General features: G+C 41.0%; 1 protein-coding gene across 2 annotated transcripts; it reads right to left on the bottom strand.

The window, feature by feature from the left end:
* Positions 1–676: 676 nt before the first annotated feature.
* Positions 677–15,446, bottom strand: COQ10B (coenzyme Q10B). Of its 2 annotated transcripts, XM_036319348.1 has the most exons (5): positions 15,190–15,441; positions 10,564–10,713; positions 7,536–7,728; positions 3,030–3,131; positions 677–1,702 (listed from the first exon to the last, which is right to left on the bottom strand). In XM_036319348.1, the coding sequence occupies exons 1-5, from the start codon at positions 15,366–15,368 to the stop codon at positions 1,535–1,537; spliced, it is 792 nt and encodes a 263-aa protein (XP_036175241.1). In that variant the 5' UTR covers positions 15,369–15,441; the 3' UTR covers positions 677–1,534. The 2 variants fall into 2 exon arrangements, with proteins under 2 accessions (XP_036175241.1, XP_036175242.1); XM_036319349.1 differs by lacking the exon at positions 3,030–3,131 and having other exon boundaries at positions 15,190–15,446.
* Positions 15,447–17,326: the final 1,880 nt, after the last annotated feature.

Here is a 17,326-nt window from a genome sequence, read left to right as displayed (position 1 = left end):
AAAGTAAACATCATTACATAAAAGGGTACGGTCTTTTTTTTTTAGTTTTATTCATTTCAAATGGGCCGGATTCTGCGGGCCGTAGTTTGCCCACGGCTGTCTACAGCCTAAGCGCTAAGTTAGATTCTGAACCTAAGAGTTTACCTATGGTGTCTGGGAGAGCAGTGTTAAAGTACAAATTCTATTTCCATGAAAAGAAGTACTGTACAGAGAAAAAAGATACCTGGGACTTTGCTATTTTAAAAAAACTTTGTTATCAAAGATACATAATTACATAGGAACTACTGCAGCTCTGGGAGAGAACCTGTGAGTGAGAAGACACTGCTCTACCTTTGTGAGGACACAACCATGCTCCCTGTGAGTGGAATGAGTCTGTAGACTCTCTATCAGGTGCTCCAGACCCCTGTATTCAATAGTGATGCAGGGAACTAAGTATCGAGGCCCCTAACTGATCTGAGGAAACAAAGTTAATAGCACTCTAACTGGAAAGGTAATGCTAGAGGGCTACTGGGTATGAAGTGAGAGGAGGGAAGATGATCAACATTGATTAAAAGTCTGAATTTTGTCCAGATTTGTCTCTGTGAAAGTATTCTAAAGATATAAATGCTATAATTAAACTTTACTATGTCTATGTAAATACACACTGAGACAGGAAGATTTCAATAACCGAAATAACTACAAAATAAACAAATTAACTTTATTAAGTTACCACTTCAGTCCTTACATTGATTTGTATACAAAAATATCAGTTTGAAATACATTATTGAAAGTGAGTATACACAATAAATAGAAAATAGGGATGCATGGTGCTGGAGACAGCAGCCAACTTCTCTTCATGTTGCCCACTGCTGTAGACACAATTTGACACACGATCAGCATTGTTGACAGAGCAAAGTACCTGGGAGAGGGTTGCAAACTATAAAAAATGTAGCGTAAAGCTCTGGACCACTCACCAAAAAAGCCAGGAGTTTATCAGGGAGCTAACCTCACTGTAGCATTGAATTATCTCCTACTACCATCAGAACAATTTTAAAAAGGTACCAAGGAACCTTCATGAACAGTATTGTTAAGTCAATGTTTTTACTGTAAGTATCTGATGATTATGCAAATATCCTAACCCTATGACAGTAAGTTATAAATAGTCTGAATTTAATAACTTAAACGTGATATGGTCATTATAATATATACTACATGAGTATCTCCACTAACCTCTTTTGGATAAAGTGATAACTAAAAGGTTTAAGTTTAGTTTCAATTTCTCTCAGAAGAGTGATGTCAGTATTCTAGCAATAGTGATGACATCCCATTGACTGTAAATATGCTAATGTACGCATTACTTTGAATTATACGTGATTGAATTCTATGTACATGTGCTTCCATATTCCAAGTGCAAATTTTCGATGGTGCAGGTTTATAACCAAAGCTGGGCTGAACAAATGCTTTCTGGCTTCTGAAAGCAAATGATAAAAGCACGTTCTAAAAGTGAACACACTGAAGTCACGAGTAGGTGACCAGTTCCAGTTCTTTCCTTTTTTTACGTGTGATGAACTTCATGAAACATTAACTCCCGAGGTATATTTGTTTCTGGACCATACAGCTTACACGCTCTTCTTTCAAAGGCCGCTACCATCTGCTTTACGACTTCATCGAAAAACAATGTGGCAAGCTGAGAATGTAGAAGTGAGCGGAATTCAAACGAAACCTGTGGGAAAATGTTCACAATTAACTTAGGAAGATCTTTCTCTCACTAACTCTCTAGTTAGGGCACTGTGTTCACACTGTGAAATGGGCTCTTTGGCCCAGTGTGGAAGGCAGAGCTGGATGGGCCTATCTCGATGAGATTTTTAAACACCTCTCAGAAGATGGAGTCATATTTACTACAACAAGCACAACTGTGGGCAAAACAAACATAAGTTAACAAGACCAACGACTCAAGGCAAAGCCAGCTTTTATTAAGTTTAAAATGTGGGAAAAGTCTGCTGAATACCATGTTTATTACTCTGGCTTCCTATGAAAGGGTCCCTTTTAGATCTACCTACCTCCCAGTAGGAAATAAGGAAGAAAAGCAACTCCCTCACCTGGGAAGTAGCAGCAAGGAGGTAAGACCGATCCACCAAACAGATGGGGTAGGTGGCTCAATGTCAAAGTAGACAGTGAACTTATATCCCCTCAAGAGAGAACTCAGGTAAGCTTTGAGTAGTAGTATTTTAAGGACCAAATAGCTACTAAGTTTTAGAACTTTTAATTTTTCATTTTGAAATAATTTAAGATTTTTTAAAAAGTTGCAAAAACAGTACAAAGATTTCTCATAAACCCATCAACCAGATTCCCCTGTTTTAATGTATTCTATAACCGCAGTGCATTAAAACCAGAAATTAACAGAGGGAGTTAATTTTATTAGATGATAATGCTGTTATTTAATCTACACAGGTCTAATTCAAATGTCCCTAACTGCCCCATTCATGTCCACTAATATTTTAATGAAAGCAATTCAAGAGCTGAGAACAGCATGTAGAAATTTATGACCATTAATATGACCATTTCTTAAAAAGTAATGCCTGAGTTGCAAATATAAACAGCAAATATATTCTGTTGGCAAAGAAAAAGCCACAGTGGTATAACTAAGGTGATGTGAACAAGAAAATACCTCAGTCCCTAGATTTTAAAAACATATTTGTTCCTTTTGCACTTTATTTCTGCATCATAAGATGCAGATCAATGTGTAAATTTCATTTGGTGTTAAGTTATATCTTATAACCTATGAACTTGTAAAAATTAGAAAGTAGAGAAGGAATTGTTATTCAAGGTCTCAAGAAATACAATAGATTAATATTCTTATAAAATTAGAGAAAAAGAAATTCGATACTCAAAAATTTGAGATTTTAAAAAAGTGGTTTTCAGTAATTGCTATTTGAATAATATTATTAATAATGGCATATTAATGGGCTCTAATAAATGGATTACTCCTTTTTTACCAACTTCAGCTGATATTTGGAACCAATGAAGGGCTTTGTGATATGAGCACTTACTGAAAAATCCAAGGTGCAAGTCCTTGGGTAGCCAGGCAAACCTGGGCTAAAACGCCAAACTGTCTCCAAATGATTGAAAAGCTTCCCATCAGTGCAGGATGCCTAGAACAAAATGCAAAATACAGCTGCAGTAAAGTACCACTTGGACTGTCCAGAATCTGTAATGGAGGATGACTTCTTGAAAAGCAAGTATTTTGCCGAAACCGGTTTGGCTCAGTGGATAGAGCGTCGGCCTGCGGACTGAAGGGTCCCGGGTTCGATTCCGGTCAAGGGCATGTACCTGGGTTGTGGGCGCTTCCCCAGTGGGGGATGTGCAGGAGGCAGCTGATCGATGTTTCTGGCTCTCTATCTCTCTCTCTTCCTCTCTGTAAAAGATCAATGGAATATATTTAAAAAAAAAAAAATTTAAAAAAAAATAAAGAAAAGCAAGTATTTTTATAGTCAGACCACGGGTGATGAAAACTTCTCACTTTTAGCTTGGTACTAGGAAGTGACCTCTTGCCAATATGAGCGTTTTCTTTTCCCCCTGGAACCCTCAAGGTTGCCAGCTGTTCTCTCTTCCACTGTCGCACCCACTGAGCTATTTGGAGTTCTCTCCTCCAGCCGCAAAACAGAGTGATTTTCTGGAAGTTTATTTCCAGCTCTGCCACTTAAAAGTTATCCTGAACAAGTTAATTCCTTAATCTGCAAAATGAGTATAATATCTGTCATATATCATCACTCTAAGATGGCTAAACAGTTATAAGGTATCTGGCACAGATCCTTTTGAAAATTTTATCTTCTTTCCTACCCAAAGATTTCTCTCTTATCAATCACATCCTTCACTCATTATCCTTTATTTCTAGAGGCCTCTTTGGCTCCAGTTTTCATGGAAGGTTGGCCCTGACTCTTGTGCCTGACCTCTGACCTTTCCAGTGCGCACTGAGAACCACTGAAGAGTTTGCCTTCTGCTGTGTGAAAAATGGAGGCCAGACCACAGTCATTAGTTCGTTGTTAGAGTGGGTTATGACCTTGAATGAAGTTATTTACTATCCTAAGATGCTATGTGGGCCTTATACTAGTAGACAACTGACCTCAATAATACATACCACTTTCCCTCAGCAGCAGACCATTAAAAAAACAAAACAAAAAAACCTCCTCAATTAAGCCTTATGTTTTCAGCTCTTCTGGCATTTATTGGAGCTAATAAATGATTAAGCTCCTCTACCCTTTTCTCTTTGATAACTTATTCCCTCAAGAGTTTATAATGTCCCTCCCCTGGTGCTATACACTACAGATTAGCAAATAAGGACTTGCATAGGTAAACTCACTTTCCGCAAAGTAAACCATCGCTTCTTCTTCCCTAGCTATAACCTCCCAAACATAGAATTTCTGACCATTCTGGATCTCTCCACAGACAGTTCAAACTGGGAGCCAAAGAGTTAAAAATTGATTTGCAGTTTATGCCTCAGTTCCTCTTCATTGAATTCCCTTTGAATCAATTATCAGATGGTAACATGGTAGAATCATTACGAAGATCAACTACATCCATACTAACAAGTATTTATAAAGAAATGTTTGATAAACATTTACATGTTTATCAAAAATATAATTTAATTATCAAAATGGAAACAAGTGAATGTCTTAATATTCATTTAGACATTGTAAAATAATAGTCATTAAAATACTACTTTTTAAAATATATTTATTACTGATTTCAGAAATACTACTTTAATAGCTGAATTTAGTCACATTTTGTTAAGTCACTGGGGAGAAGTGAAAATTTTCTTCAAAAGATTCCGCTTTAGTCTAGCTGGTGCGGCTCAGTGGTTGAGCATCAACCCATGAACCAGGAGGTCAGGGTACATGCCCAGGTTTCAGGATCGATCCCCAGTAGGGAATGTGCCAGAGGCAGCTGATCAATGATTATCTCTCATCATTGAAGTTTCTCTCTCTCTCTCTCTCTCTCTTTCCCTTTCTTCCTCTCTGAAATCAATAAAAACATTTAAAAAGTTTTTTTAAGGTTCGGCTTTATATATACAGTTCAACAATGACCAGCTAATTTTTAAGCACATCAAAAGTCTATAGTAAAATCTTTATTTCAGCTACCCAATTTTAAGATAATACATTCTACCTTTCTTACAACCACATAAGAAGCGTCTAGGCCTAGGGAATGTAACAATGTAGAACAGCTGCTGAGAAGACCATACAATGCAGCACCTTCCTCTACCCGGGCACAAAATGTGGCAGTGGTGCACTCACACGGATCACCAAGCCCAAGGACAGATGTTTACGCTACATGTTGAAAGGGACATCACTACCAAAGACCTCATTCCTGACAGCAGAGAGGCTGACCACAGGAGGTGTTCTAACAGCTGACGCCGGCCATAGAAACTATGCCATATAAGATGTTTATGTTGTGAACTAGGCAGTGAGAGTCACTGACCTGTTGCCTCTATTAAATCTGCTGAGAAGTCGCAGGGCTTCAGGCCATTACAGATTCATGTAGACTCACACATTATAACTGGCACATAAAGTTACAGGCATATTTTGGGAAGCTAATCATTCACAGGGCTTCTGCTCCTCTCTTGGTTATAAAGATTTTAACTGCATGTTATAAATAAATGTGTATTAGGTATTATAATCCAGTACCTGAGCCCATGGATAACTGAAAACTGAGCATACAGAGTTGTGTTGTTCTCAAGTATATCTTTAAACAATTAGCACATTAAGTGAGGCAGCTCACTTCCATTTTAATGGAAAAAGTTTTGGAATATGACACATACAATGAATTTGTGTAAGGTTCTTAATTTCTCTAAGCCTCATAAAATTGAGCTAGCAATGATCATCTAATACACTTATTATGACTTTTTCTAATAGTTTCCTCCCTCCTCCACAGTGTTGAAATTTCCCGACATTATTATTAGCATCTCTAGGTCTGCAATAACCCAAGAACGCAGTAGTGAGATGTTCGTAAGCAAGGAGCCCTCATGGCTCCCATCATTGTAGTGCTGTTCCTGAGGGGAGAGAGGAAAAAGAGGATGTCCCATTCCCTCAAGGAGCTCAATCTTGTCAAGCAGAAACCCAGATGAAGAACTAATCACATTGCGTGTGAAGAGATAAATAAAGCACGTAAACAGCCCAGAGAAATCAGAGGGGGAGCTGACTATCTACATGAAAGGAAAAGGAGGAAGCAACACCAGACAGCTGGAGTTTGACGAATTAACGGCAAGGAGTCGCTCATTCTAGGTAGACTGGTGAGCAACATGCAAAGGCACGGGGCTGTGGAAGAAGCACTGTATGGGACAGCCATGGCGCTTTAAGGTGTGTGGTACTGCCTGAACATTAGTTGTGATGCTGTGTGTGAGGGAGGATGGTGGAGTAGATGGGCCCATGACAATAAAACGACTGACTTTATCCTGTATGTGTTAAGAAGCCAGGGAAGAGAAGAAAGCCAGAGGGAGAAAACGTGATTTTTTTTAAGAGTTCTTTTAGACACCTATAATATTTTAAGATTTAAGTTAAAAGAGTTTAAATGGTAGGAGATTGAAGTCAGGGAATAAAGATTACAGAGATATTCATTGATATCAGAAAGACTGAGTTATAGAGTCTTATAAAAACTTTATAACTTTGGGCAAGTTATCTAACTCTTCTGAGCTTTATTTTGCTCAACTATACGATAAGAACAATAACATTTGAATCTCAAAGGAATGTGGTGAAGATTAAATGAGTAATTCAACTAAAGTATTACAAATAGCTCAATCAGTAGCTATTTAAATTATAGCTATTGTAAGAGAGGCAATTACATATAGTAGGTAAAAACTCTAAAACATTCATACTAATGGCAAAATCCCAGAATGGAACACAGTCTTTTAAGTGGAGTTCAAGGTTTGAGAGTGAGACTAGGGTGGACTTGAAGGTCTTCGCTTCACTGAGCAAGCATACGCTTTCTACTATGAGTTACAATTCATTCAATGCCTGACAAAGAACTGACAAAGGTGCTTAGCTCTGGCCAATTACCAAAAAATGGTATCACCACCTAATCCTGTGGGCACAAAACATAACTCAGCTGTAAAAGTCTGTGTCACCACACTCTAGGAATTCAAAGGAAATTGGTATTACCCCATGGAACCTGCCTTTTCAGTACCTTCCCTATATGTGTACCCTCTGCTGACAAGGGTGAGAGGATTAATGTAACACATGCAACAGCAGCTGGCATTTCAGTACCTGGTACATGGCAGGACCATAGCAATATTTATGCCCTCCACATTTATCTTTTGTACCTTCCTTCATTAAAAAAATAAAAATAGTGCAAAGGTGAACTTAAAACATTTCTCACTGTGTGGCCCACTCTTTCCTGTGAGTGATAGTCTTCATCAGAAAGAAGGGAAAAAGCTCATTTTCATATTTTAGTGGTTATTTTCCTCCTCTTCTATTAGTTTAGGAAAATCTTTTAAATCAATTACACTTGAACCCATTTTATATACTCAATATTTGGGAAATATTTAAAATAAGTAAAACAATTACCTTTACCAAATGTGGCTTCACCATGGTTACTACAGACGTATAGCGCTCCACTACAGGTGGAAATCCAATTTCTAATTGTGTTTTGCAGTATCCGGATCTCTTGGATATTATATTGGATTTTTTGCACCACGGAACAAAATGCTTGTAATCTTCCATTCCTGCTACTACATCATACATTTCCTGCATAGAGTATCTTTAAAGAAAAGAAAAGAACTGTTAACTGCATTTAGTTATATGGTACACATATACTTTAAATTGAATATAAATAAAACTTATTGCATATGAGACAAATCATTTGGGACATGTTGAACCATACATACTCTAAAATGAATGACCTGAAAGCAACACAGAATGAAAGGAGCTAAATACACATTCATAGCAGAGTCATAATTTGGCACACCACAGGCTGGATCTGGTTTGCAGATGTACTTTTTATAATTTTAGTGAATGGCCAGCACTGAAAAATTGAGTTTGTGAGAAAAAAAACTTAATGTTTACTAGTTGTTAGACATTAATAAATGCTTAATATGATAGTAATAAATGATTAATAAATTCTGGTACACACATTGTAGAACTCTGTCTCAGTTATTTAAAAGATCAAATATATCCTTTAGACTTGCAAGCACGTCAAACTCACGGCCCACAATGAATATTTTTGCTGCCCAGACAATATAACGGTATGTAAGAAAAGTTTTAATAAAAATTTCGTAACTTAATATTTATAATATCCTGTTATACATAATTATTAATAATGAACTACAACACTCGCTAATAACTGATTACTATAATCATGTTGCATTAATTTCCCTTACGCACAGGCACACCATTTTTCTCCACTTATACTAGCAGTGAATATTTTAGCAGCCGATTGCCACATCATTAGTCTTGTACTGACTTGTTTGGTGTGCGTAACAGGAAATATTTCACTTTCAGAGAACAAAAAAAATAGGTTTATTTGTGTTACGCTTATTAATTTGTGCAGTTATTCAGTGTCTGGTAAGTTAATGTTCAAGAAAAAAATATAAATTTTTATTAACATTTTCTATTATTTTATGTTAACGATGACTCCTTTATTTCAGCCCTTTGTATTCAGCATGTCTCTATCGAAAAAAACCTACGTTTCTATGAAAATTGAAGCTTTTGTTTTTTTGTGGCCCACATAAACTTAAACCTTGTTTATTTGGCCCATGTTAGCCTTTGAGTTTCATATGCTTGCTAGAGCAAAGAGGTTTATCATAAATTGTTATATTAAAAAAGCACATTTCATGCCCAATCAGCATGGCTCAGTGGTTGAGCGTCGACCTATGAACCAGGAGGTCACAGTTTGATTCCTAGTCAGGGCACATACCCGGGTTATGGGCTCAATCCCCAGTAGGAGACATGCAGGAGGCAGCCAATCAGTGAGTCTCTCTCGTCACTGATCTTTCTCTTTCTCTCTCCCTCTCCTTTCCTCTCTGAAATCATAAAGATATGCTTTTATGTTTTTATTTTTTATTAATATAGTTTATTAATTTTTCACAGAGAGGAAGGGAGAGGGACAGAGAGCCAGAAACATCGATGAGAGAGAAACATCGATCAGCTGCCTCCTGCACACCTTTCACTGGGGATGTGCCCGCAACCCAGGTACATGCCCCTAGCTGGAATCGAACCTGGGACCTTTCAGTCCGCAGGCCGACACTTTATCCACTGAGCCAAACCGGTTAGGGCATAAAGATGTTTTTAAAAAACACAAATAAAAACAGACTCATAGATACAGAGATCAGACTGATGGTTTCCGGAGGGTTGGGGGCTTGGGAGCTGGGTAAAAAAGGTGAAGGGATTAAGAACTACAAATTGATAGTCACAAAATAATCACAGAGACGTAAGTACAGGATAGGGAATATAGTTAATAATATTGTAATAACTATGTATGGTACCAGGTGAACACTTGAAATTTTGGGGGTACCACTTTGTGAAGTATATGACTGTCAAACCACTACGCTCTACACCTGAAACTAATACAAAATAATACTGAATGTAAACTAGTTGAAAAATAAAATAAAAAAAGAGAAAGACTCTGTTGACTAAGAAATTACCAAAGTCACAAGTTGGATGGAGCCTGGGTTTCTGAATCACGACTTGGGAGGATTGCTGCTCATGGACTGGGAATGCCCACTTGAACTTTACATGAGAAAGAAATAAACTTTTGGGTTTTATCCGTACACCTGCTAGCAATACCTTAACTATTAGTGACTAGCCAGTAATAAAGATAATTTAGCGACAAAAGTTATGAGTCAGCAGAAAGCCCTTTACTACAGAAAAATCAGAAGAAAAAAAGCAACTGAATAAATGAATAAAATGCACTTTTACAAGAATACTGTACTGCATAATGGCCTGTGTGGAATTAGGACCGCCTTGTAGAAACTTCCATGATGGATGCTGTATTTCTGGTTTGGCAGAACTGCAGAACCTCTATCCTACGCGACATATACCCCTAGATCAGGCCCCACGCTTGTCTTTGTAAATGAAGTTCTATTAGGACGTAGCCATGCCCTTTTATCTATTACAGATTTTCTGTGGCTCCTTTGGGGCTACAATGAGAGTTGAGTAGTTGCAACAGAGACAGTGTGGCCCACAAAGTCCCACATATTACTATCTGGCCCTTTATAGAAAAGGTTCTAGGTGGTAGGGGCCTCTTAGTATGTCCGTATGTACTTACCTCTGTATGTGTGTATGTGAGGGAGCTAGTTAAACATATTTGGGGCCTAGATATTAGTAATTGTGCCACAATAGAAAAGAAAAATGTACAATAATAATGCAGGTCATAACAGCTTAATTATTTTCTTTACATGTCAAGGTTGAAATATAATTAATTATTATTACATATAATTATATCCACTCAAAATATATTTACAAAAAGCAATGGCTATGGAAAGGCCAATCTAAAAAACCCAGGACTTAGCCTATAAGCAGAGAATCCAGAAAAAAGAGGCACAGTACTCAATAGAAAAGACACTGCTCTTTAGTACAACTATTACTATATACAAACCCTATAATTCTCCTCTCTGAATACTCCTTTCTTTTGTTTATTAACGGTGCAGCAATTTTGAAGAAAGTTCTTGCATATATCTCCTTGGGCAAAACTGAGGTATGTAGTGGAAGAGTTCTGCTCATCAGTATACCACAGGAAGCTAAGTATCTAGAAAGACAAAAATGATGTGATTTAGGTTATATTATAAATGAAGAGGAAACAAATGATAGAGATTGTAAAATAACTATCACACTGTAGAAGGCTCTGCCACTTTACAATATTCCTGAAATGCACATGCACATGTATACACACACACACACACACACACACACACACACACACACACACAAGCTTCTTAAGCACCAGAACTAAAATAACAGCTTACAGTTAGGCTTAGAAAGTTCTGGCACACAAGGAATCTCCCCAAACCCCAAAATGTTGGCTTTCAGTCTGTAAACAACAAAATCATGCCACATACTTGCTACAATATTCATTGTATAGTTTTCAACTCATCTTATCTACCTAGGCTGTTTTCCCAGCTGGAACCATAGAGGCTCCTTAATTCTTCCCCCCCTTTTTTTTAAGAGAGGGGAGAGAGAGAAACATCGCTGTGATCAGTTGCCTCCAACTGGGGATTGAACCTACAACCTGGATATGTGCCTTGACCCGGAATCGAACCTGCCACCTTTTTCTGTATAGGATGAGGCTCCAACCAAGTTACACCGGCCAGGGCAGGGTTCCTTAATTTTTTATCTACTCTATTAGGTTTGAAATTAGGTCTCACTCTCAGATTGGAGACTGGGTGACCCTATCTGAACGATTGTTCCATCGTCCTGGCACAAAAGGATGGAACATTTCAAGAAATGAAATTATGGGGAAAACATGGTAAAACAAGATTGCTTTGTGAACTCCAAGTTTTCTAAGACATAACAAGTAGTAGTTGATTTTATAATAAATGGTAAGAACATATTTCAAAGATATCCATGATATTCTTTTTTAGTCAAGAGATTTTAGATAGATTCCTCTCCTAGAGAGGGTAAGGGTGTTATGCAAATCTTATTTTAAAGGTGAAGATAATATTAAAAGAAGTGATTTTTTTTTTTTTTTTTTTAGTAAACCTATAGTTTACTTTAAAGTGGGATTATACCAATAAAAGTGAATGGCACATATTCTGCTAAATAAAGTAGAGCAGTGGAAATAAAATAATTAGACCCTAGCCAGTATGACTCAATGGACAGAGTGTCGGCCTGCAGACTAAAGAGTCCAAGGTTTGATTCCGGTCAAGGGCACATACCTTGGTTGCAGGCTCGATTCCTGGCCCTGGTCAGGGTGCATGCAAGAGACAGCCAATTGATGTGTCTCTTTCACAGTTTCTCTCTCTCTCTCTCCTCCCCCCCTTCCCTTACACACTCTCTCTAAGAAATAAAAAGAAATAATAATAATAATTAGGAAGTTAATTTAGCTTCCTCTTTGAAAAAGAAGCTACAAAAATCATTTAGACTCTCTGTTAGTCACACTGATTACAAATCCAAATTTGGTGTACAAAATGCCTAATTATCTGTTTCCCTTCTAAGACATTCTTAGATGTCTTTAACTGCTGTAACAGTTTTACCTACTTTCCCCACTTTTTGTTAGATACCTTGTTATCTATTATAAAAACCACTTATGTGGCAGATATTGTGCACAATTATACCAATTTTCTGATAAATCAGTATCAGAAAAAAAGCTTCTATGAGATAAGCTTTTATTAAAAAAAGATCATTGCTTCTGAAAAGGTGAACTAAGGGTCTGGTTAATAGGATGCTTACTTCTAACTACATATGGTTTTGAGTCTGGTAGTAGGTTCATGTAATACCATCCCTTCAGTCCCTCAAAGAAACCCTACACAATCCAATTATAATCATAAGCGAAACACCTGTGTTTAAAGCAAGCTTATAGGAGTTTACCTACTCAATTTTCAGACTATGGTAACAATGCCCTGGACAGCACATCTATTTTCATACACTATCAAGAATAATGTGTCAGCTGAAACCGGTTTGGCTCAGTGGATAGAGCGTCGGCCTGTGGACTGAAGGGTCCCAGGTTCGATTCCGGTCGGGGGCATGTACCTTGGTTGCGGGCACATCCCCAGCGGGGAGTGTGCAGGAGGCAGCTGATGGATGTTTCTCTCTCATCGATGTTTCTAACTATCTCTCTCCCTTCCTCTCTGTAAGAAATTAATAAAATATATTTAAAAAAAAAAAAAAAAAAAAAAGAATAACGTGTCAACTGCAATATGAGGAGACATACAAGCATACCTATGGTTAAACCATGAAATAAAAACTGGACCAGATGAAGGACAGCTTTTTTGCTCACTAATCTTCCCATATTACATCTCAAATGTTAGAGTGTATATATAATACTTTATAGTAATATAATTATTAAATATATTTTGTTGTAATTACATTAACTGTTACTGGAGAAAAATGTGCCTCGTCTTCTCCCACTGCTAGTGGGAGTGAGGTCCTTGGGGTGCCGCTGGAAGAATTTCCGGAGGCCCCCACGGGAGGGTGAGATATGGTAGAAAGCTTTATCTCCGTGGAATTACGTTCCTGGGGTTCTAAAGCCCCATGTCCCTTAGTCCAGTTGTAGAAGTGTAGCTGGGGAGTCAGTAAAGCTAGAAGCAAAGCCAGTGTCCAGTTTCCTTCCCATGTTGGAGCTGGTCCAGTCAGCACCAGGCTAGCTGCAGTCCATTAGCCCACTGTGAGGGGGCTAATGCAGGGGAGCAGGAGCACAAGCCCAGCGTCACATGCGTTCCAAGAGGGCCAAGACCATACGAGCAAGCTTCTTTGTTCAAGGGATTATATTTCCCCAAAGGTCTGCGTGCTGGCAGTGGCTACGCCCATTCTGGCCAAAGACCTCTGTTCCCAGGTGTGATTGAAAGACAACACCTTCCCTGCCACCCCAACTTTACTGGACATGTCTATCTTCACTTTGAAGGGTCCCCTTCTCCTAATGTTTTGCAGGGAACATGCCTATAATGTCTGGCCTTCCCTTTGCTCCTTTACTATTATTAATAACTAGGTAAGTACAATAGTACCATAACTATATATTATCTATTAATCCTATATAATAAAGGCCTAATATGCAAACCAACCAAACACCAGAAGGACTGGTTGCTATGATGCACACTGACCACCAGGGGCCAGATGCTCAACACAGGAGCTGCCCACAGCGGGAGCGCTGCTCAGCCAGAAGCCAGGCTCACACCTCTCCCGCCTCTCCCACCTCTGCTGCACAGGGACAGTAAAGTGCAAGGGGTCCCCGACTGCCAGAGGGATGGGGGGATGGGGAGCTGGGGGTAAGGCCTAAGCTGGCAGGCGACATTCCCCCCCCTCCCCCCCCAAGGGGTCCAGAACTGAGAGAGGGGCAGGCCTGGCTGAGGGATCCCCTCCTCTCCCAGTGCATGAATCTCGTGCACCAGGCCTCTAGTATAATTATAATAATCAGTTAATGATTCACAGGCCACAACTATGTTAATGCTTGTGACTAGCAAAGAACTCATAAACTCCCTCCATCTTCATGATCATAAACAGTAGATATTTATCTTGAAATTTAAGCCTTAATTATGACACTAAAGCAGTTGTACTTGTCTTCCTAAAAGGGACAGTTCTGTTTATTTGCAATCCAAATACTGTATAAGAGTAATCCAAGCAGATCTAAAGCACCATAGGGTGTGTTTTGTTTGAAACTACTTTTCCAGGTTATTTTCTGAAGAAGCAGGAGTCAACGATGTACGATGATTTTGTTTCCATGTCAACCAACATTTGTCTAAAAAGGATGAGCTGGCATTTAAAAAAAAAAAAAAAGCTTCATAGACTCTAAATGTCCTGGAGCTCAACTAGCTGTGTGAGTTCTCCCTCCGTTTCCGTATTGTTTACAACTCATTTCAATGTTCCAGCATCATTAATGCCATTGCCACAAGTAAACAGAAACTAAGGGGTGGACGCATGGAATTTTTCACGTTCCACGTCCTTCTCCACCCCCTCCCCTCCCATCTCCATCCTCACCCCACCCCACCTCACCCGACCCCCCCAAAAAAGGAACCAACCGGGATAATCCAAGACAGACTGTGGTTCAAGGTTACAGGACCTGCAAGTTACAGTGGAGCGGAAAAAAAAATTCAAGTCCCTTACGTCGGCTACATTTCGTTTTGCAAGAACCAAAGGGCGGGGGCAAAGACCTCTACCAGCTACTGGGAGAGCACGCCTGGTCCTCCGGCTCGCGGGGCAGGAGGGGCAGGAGGAGGGGTCCGCGGCCAGGCGCCAGCCCCGCCAGCCCCGCAGCCCGCGGGGAGGGAGACCGGAAAAGCCCCGGGCCAGCGAGGCCGGCGTGTTTTATCAGCTGCTCCCAGACTGGCTGCGCCCGGTGATTCACCGCTTCTCGCGAGGCCAGGGAGCCACAGGGGCAGCCGGGCGGCGGGATAGGCTGCCGAGCGTCCGGCCCCCGCGGATAAACTCGGCGCCCCAGTCTCTCCAATGGAGAACCCAAGGAACCTTTCTCTCCGGGTCCGGGTCCGCATCGACTCATAGACCCAAGGCCCCCCCAACTCCGCTGGTCCGGGCGGAAAACTTCCCGGGTCGCGGCGCCCCTGTTGTTTATTACCTGACGTTCCGCGTAGGCCCCTGCGCCGAAACCGGGGGTCCAGCTGCTACCGGCGACTTTGGACGACATCCCGAGCCCGAGACCACCTTTCTCAGGACCCTCTGACCGGTTCGAGCTGCCATGATCGTCTCACTGAAGCCGGTACCCACCTCCTGAACCAAACTCGCGGCGCCGCCCATCTCCGGCGAGGCCAGGTCCCGCCCGGCTCCGGCTCCGGAGCCTCCCAGCCAATAGGCGGCCGCCCTGAGCCTCCAGACCCGCCCCTTCTTCCTCTCCGATTGCGTAAAGCTGACGCACGTTCCCACCGCCTCAGGGCCGAGAGTCAGCGTGCACGTCATCCCGCCGGCCAATCAGAGGAGGCGCCGGGCCGCGGACACACCCTCCCCCTGGCCGGCCGCCGGGAGTCCCCGCACTCCCGTGCCGCTGCGCGTCTGGCTTGCGGACCGCTCACCCCGCCTCTCGCGCTGGAGTCGCGCCCGAGACCCGCCGGCCGCCGCGCTTCTCCTGGGCTCCGCTGCGGGTCGCGAGGCCGGGCACGTGAGCGCCGCCCGGGGGTGGGAGGAAGCCGGATGTTCCCAGTGTTAATTGTGTAACTGTCCGAACCCGTGAGTGCAGAGCCGGCTCCGCCGGCGCTCCCGGTGCCAGGCCTGGCGGGCAGGCTCGCTGTTAATGATTGTCTGTACTCTGCACAGTACCTGCCGTGCCAGCCCCGCGGGGTGGCGGGAGGGCGACCGAAAGCCACGTCCTTCGGGAAGGGACGTTGGTTCTCCGTGCCTTCTTCCTGTGGGGCCAACAGCTTATTTAATTGGTGATCCTGGGTGGTTGGGGTTTCCCTTGTTGCTGCAAACCCGACAACTCATCTCGGGAATCAGTTACCAAGCGCTGACATTTCCCCCTACATTTGTTCCCAGATCCTTGTTTAACCTTCGTACACCATAGTTCCCTGTAAACTGAGGATAGCACCACTACCTCCTGCCTCATAATGCGGATTTTTTTCAATAGATGGAGTTACACATACGTTGATACGTATATGCGACTTGATATGGATGCTGTTTTGTTGTATTGACAGCAAACCTCAAAACTTCATATGTCAAATCTGCTGACGGTGTTAACATCATAGGTATTTTTACGCTTAAAAATGTCGAATTTCGTGCCAAGAAAAGAGCATTTGCGGGAAGTTTTAATTCATTACTTTATCTTGAAGAAACGTGCTGCTGAAAGTTACCGTATACTTCGGGAAGCTTATGGTGAACATGCTCCATCTCAAGATACTTGTGAACGCTGGTTTAAACGCTTTAAAAGTGATGATTTTGATGTGAAAGACAAAGAACGTCCAGGTCAACCGAAAAAGTTTGAAGACCAACAATTACAGGCATTATTGGATGAAGATGCGTGTCAAACTCAAAAACAACTTGCAGAAAGATTAAACGTTGCTCAGCAAACAATTTCCGATCGTTTACACGCAATGGGAAAGATTGTAAAGGAAGGAAAATGGGTGCCACATCAACTGAATGAAAGACAAATGGAAAACCGAAAAGTCATCAGTAAAATGTTGCTTCAACGGCACGAAAGAAAGTCTTTTTTGCATCGAATTGTGACTGGCGGTGAAAAGTGGATTTATTATGAGAATCCCAAACGCACAAAATTATGGGTTGATCCAGGTCAACCATCATCATCAACTGCAAGGCCAAATCGCTTCGGAAAGAAGACAATGCTTTGTGTTTGGTGGGATCAGGAAGGTGTGGTGTATTACGAGCTTCTAAAACCAGGTGAAACCGTTAATACTGATCGCTACCAACAACAAATAATCAATTTGAACCACGCTTTGATCGTAAAACGACCAGAAGGGGCCAGAAGACATGGCAAAGTAATTTTGCTTCATGATGATGCACCATCGCACACTTTAAAACCAGTTAAAGACACGTTAAAAGATCTTGCCTGGGAAGTATTAACCCACCCACCATATTCACCAGACCTTGCTCCTTCAGATTACCACTTGTTCCGATCGATGGCACACGCACTTTCTGAGCAGCACTTCAAAACATACGAAGAAGTAGAAAGTTGGGTCTCTGAATGGTTTGCCTCAAAACAAGAAAAGTTCTACTGGGACGGCATCCACAAATTACCTGAAAGATGG

Source organism: Myotis myotis, unplaced genomic scaffold (assembly GCF_014108235.1).
Source record: "Myotis myotis isolate mMyoMyo1 unplaced genomic scaffold, mMyoMyo1.p scaffold_m19_p_8, whole genome shotgun sequence".
Taxonomy (NCBI): domain Eukaryota; kingdom Metazoa; phylum Chordata; class Mammalia; order Chiroptera; family Vespertilionidae; genus Myotis; species Myotis myotis.
This window is presented reverse-complemented; position numbering and strand designations above follow the sequence as displayed.

Excerpts from the sequence above, each read along its gene's own strand:
- COQ10B (XM_036319348.1), bottom strand. The coding sequence starts at position 15,368 with ATGGGCGGCGCCGCGAGTTTGGTTCAGGAGGTGGGTACCGGCTTCAGT. Across the intron at positions 10,714-15,189 it reads GGGCCTACGCGGAACGTCAG|ATACTTAGCTTCCTGTGGTA; the intron begins GTAATAAACAAC and ends TTGTCTTTCTAG. Across the intron at positions 7,729-10,563 it reads TCAGAGAGGAGAATTATAGG|ATACTCTATGCAGGAAATGT; the intron begins GTTTGTATATAG and ends TTTTCTTTAAAG.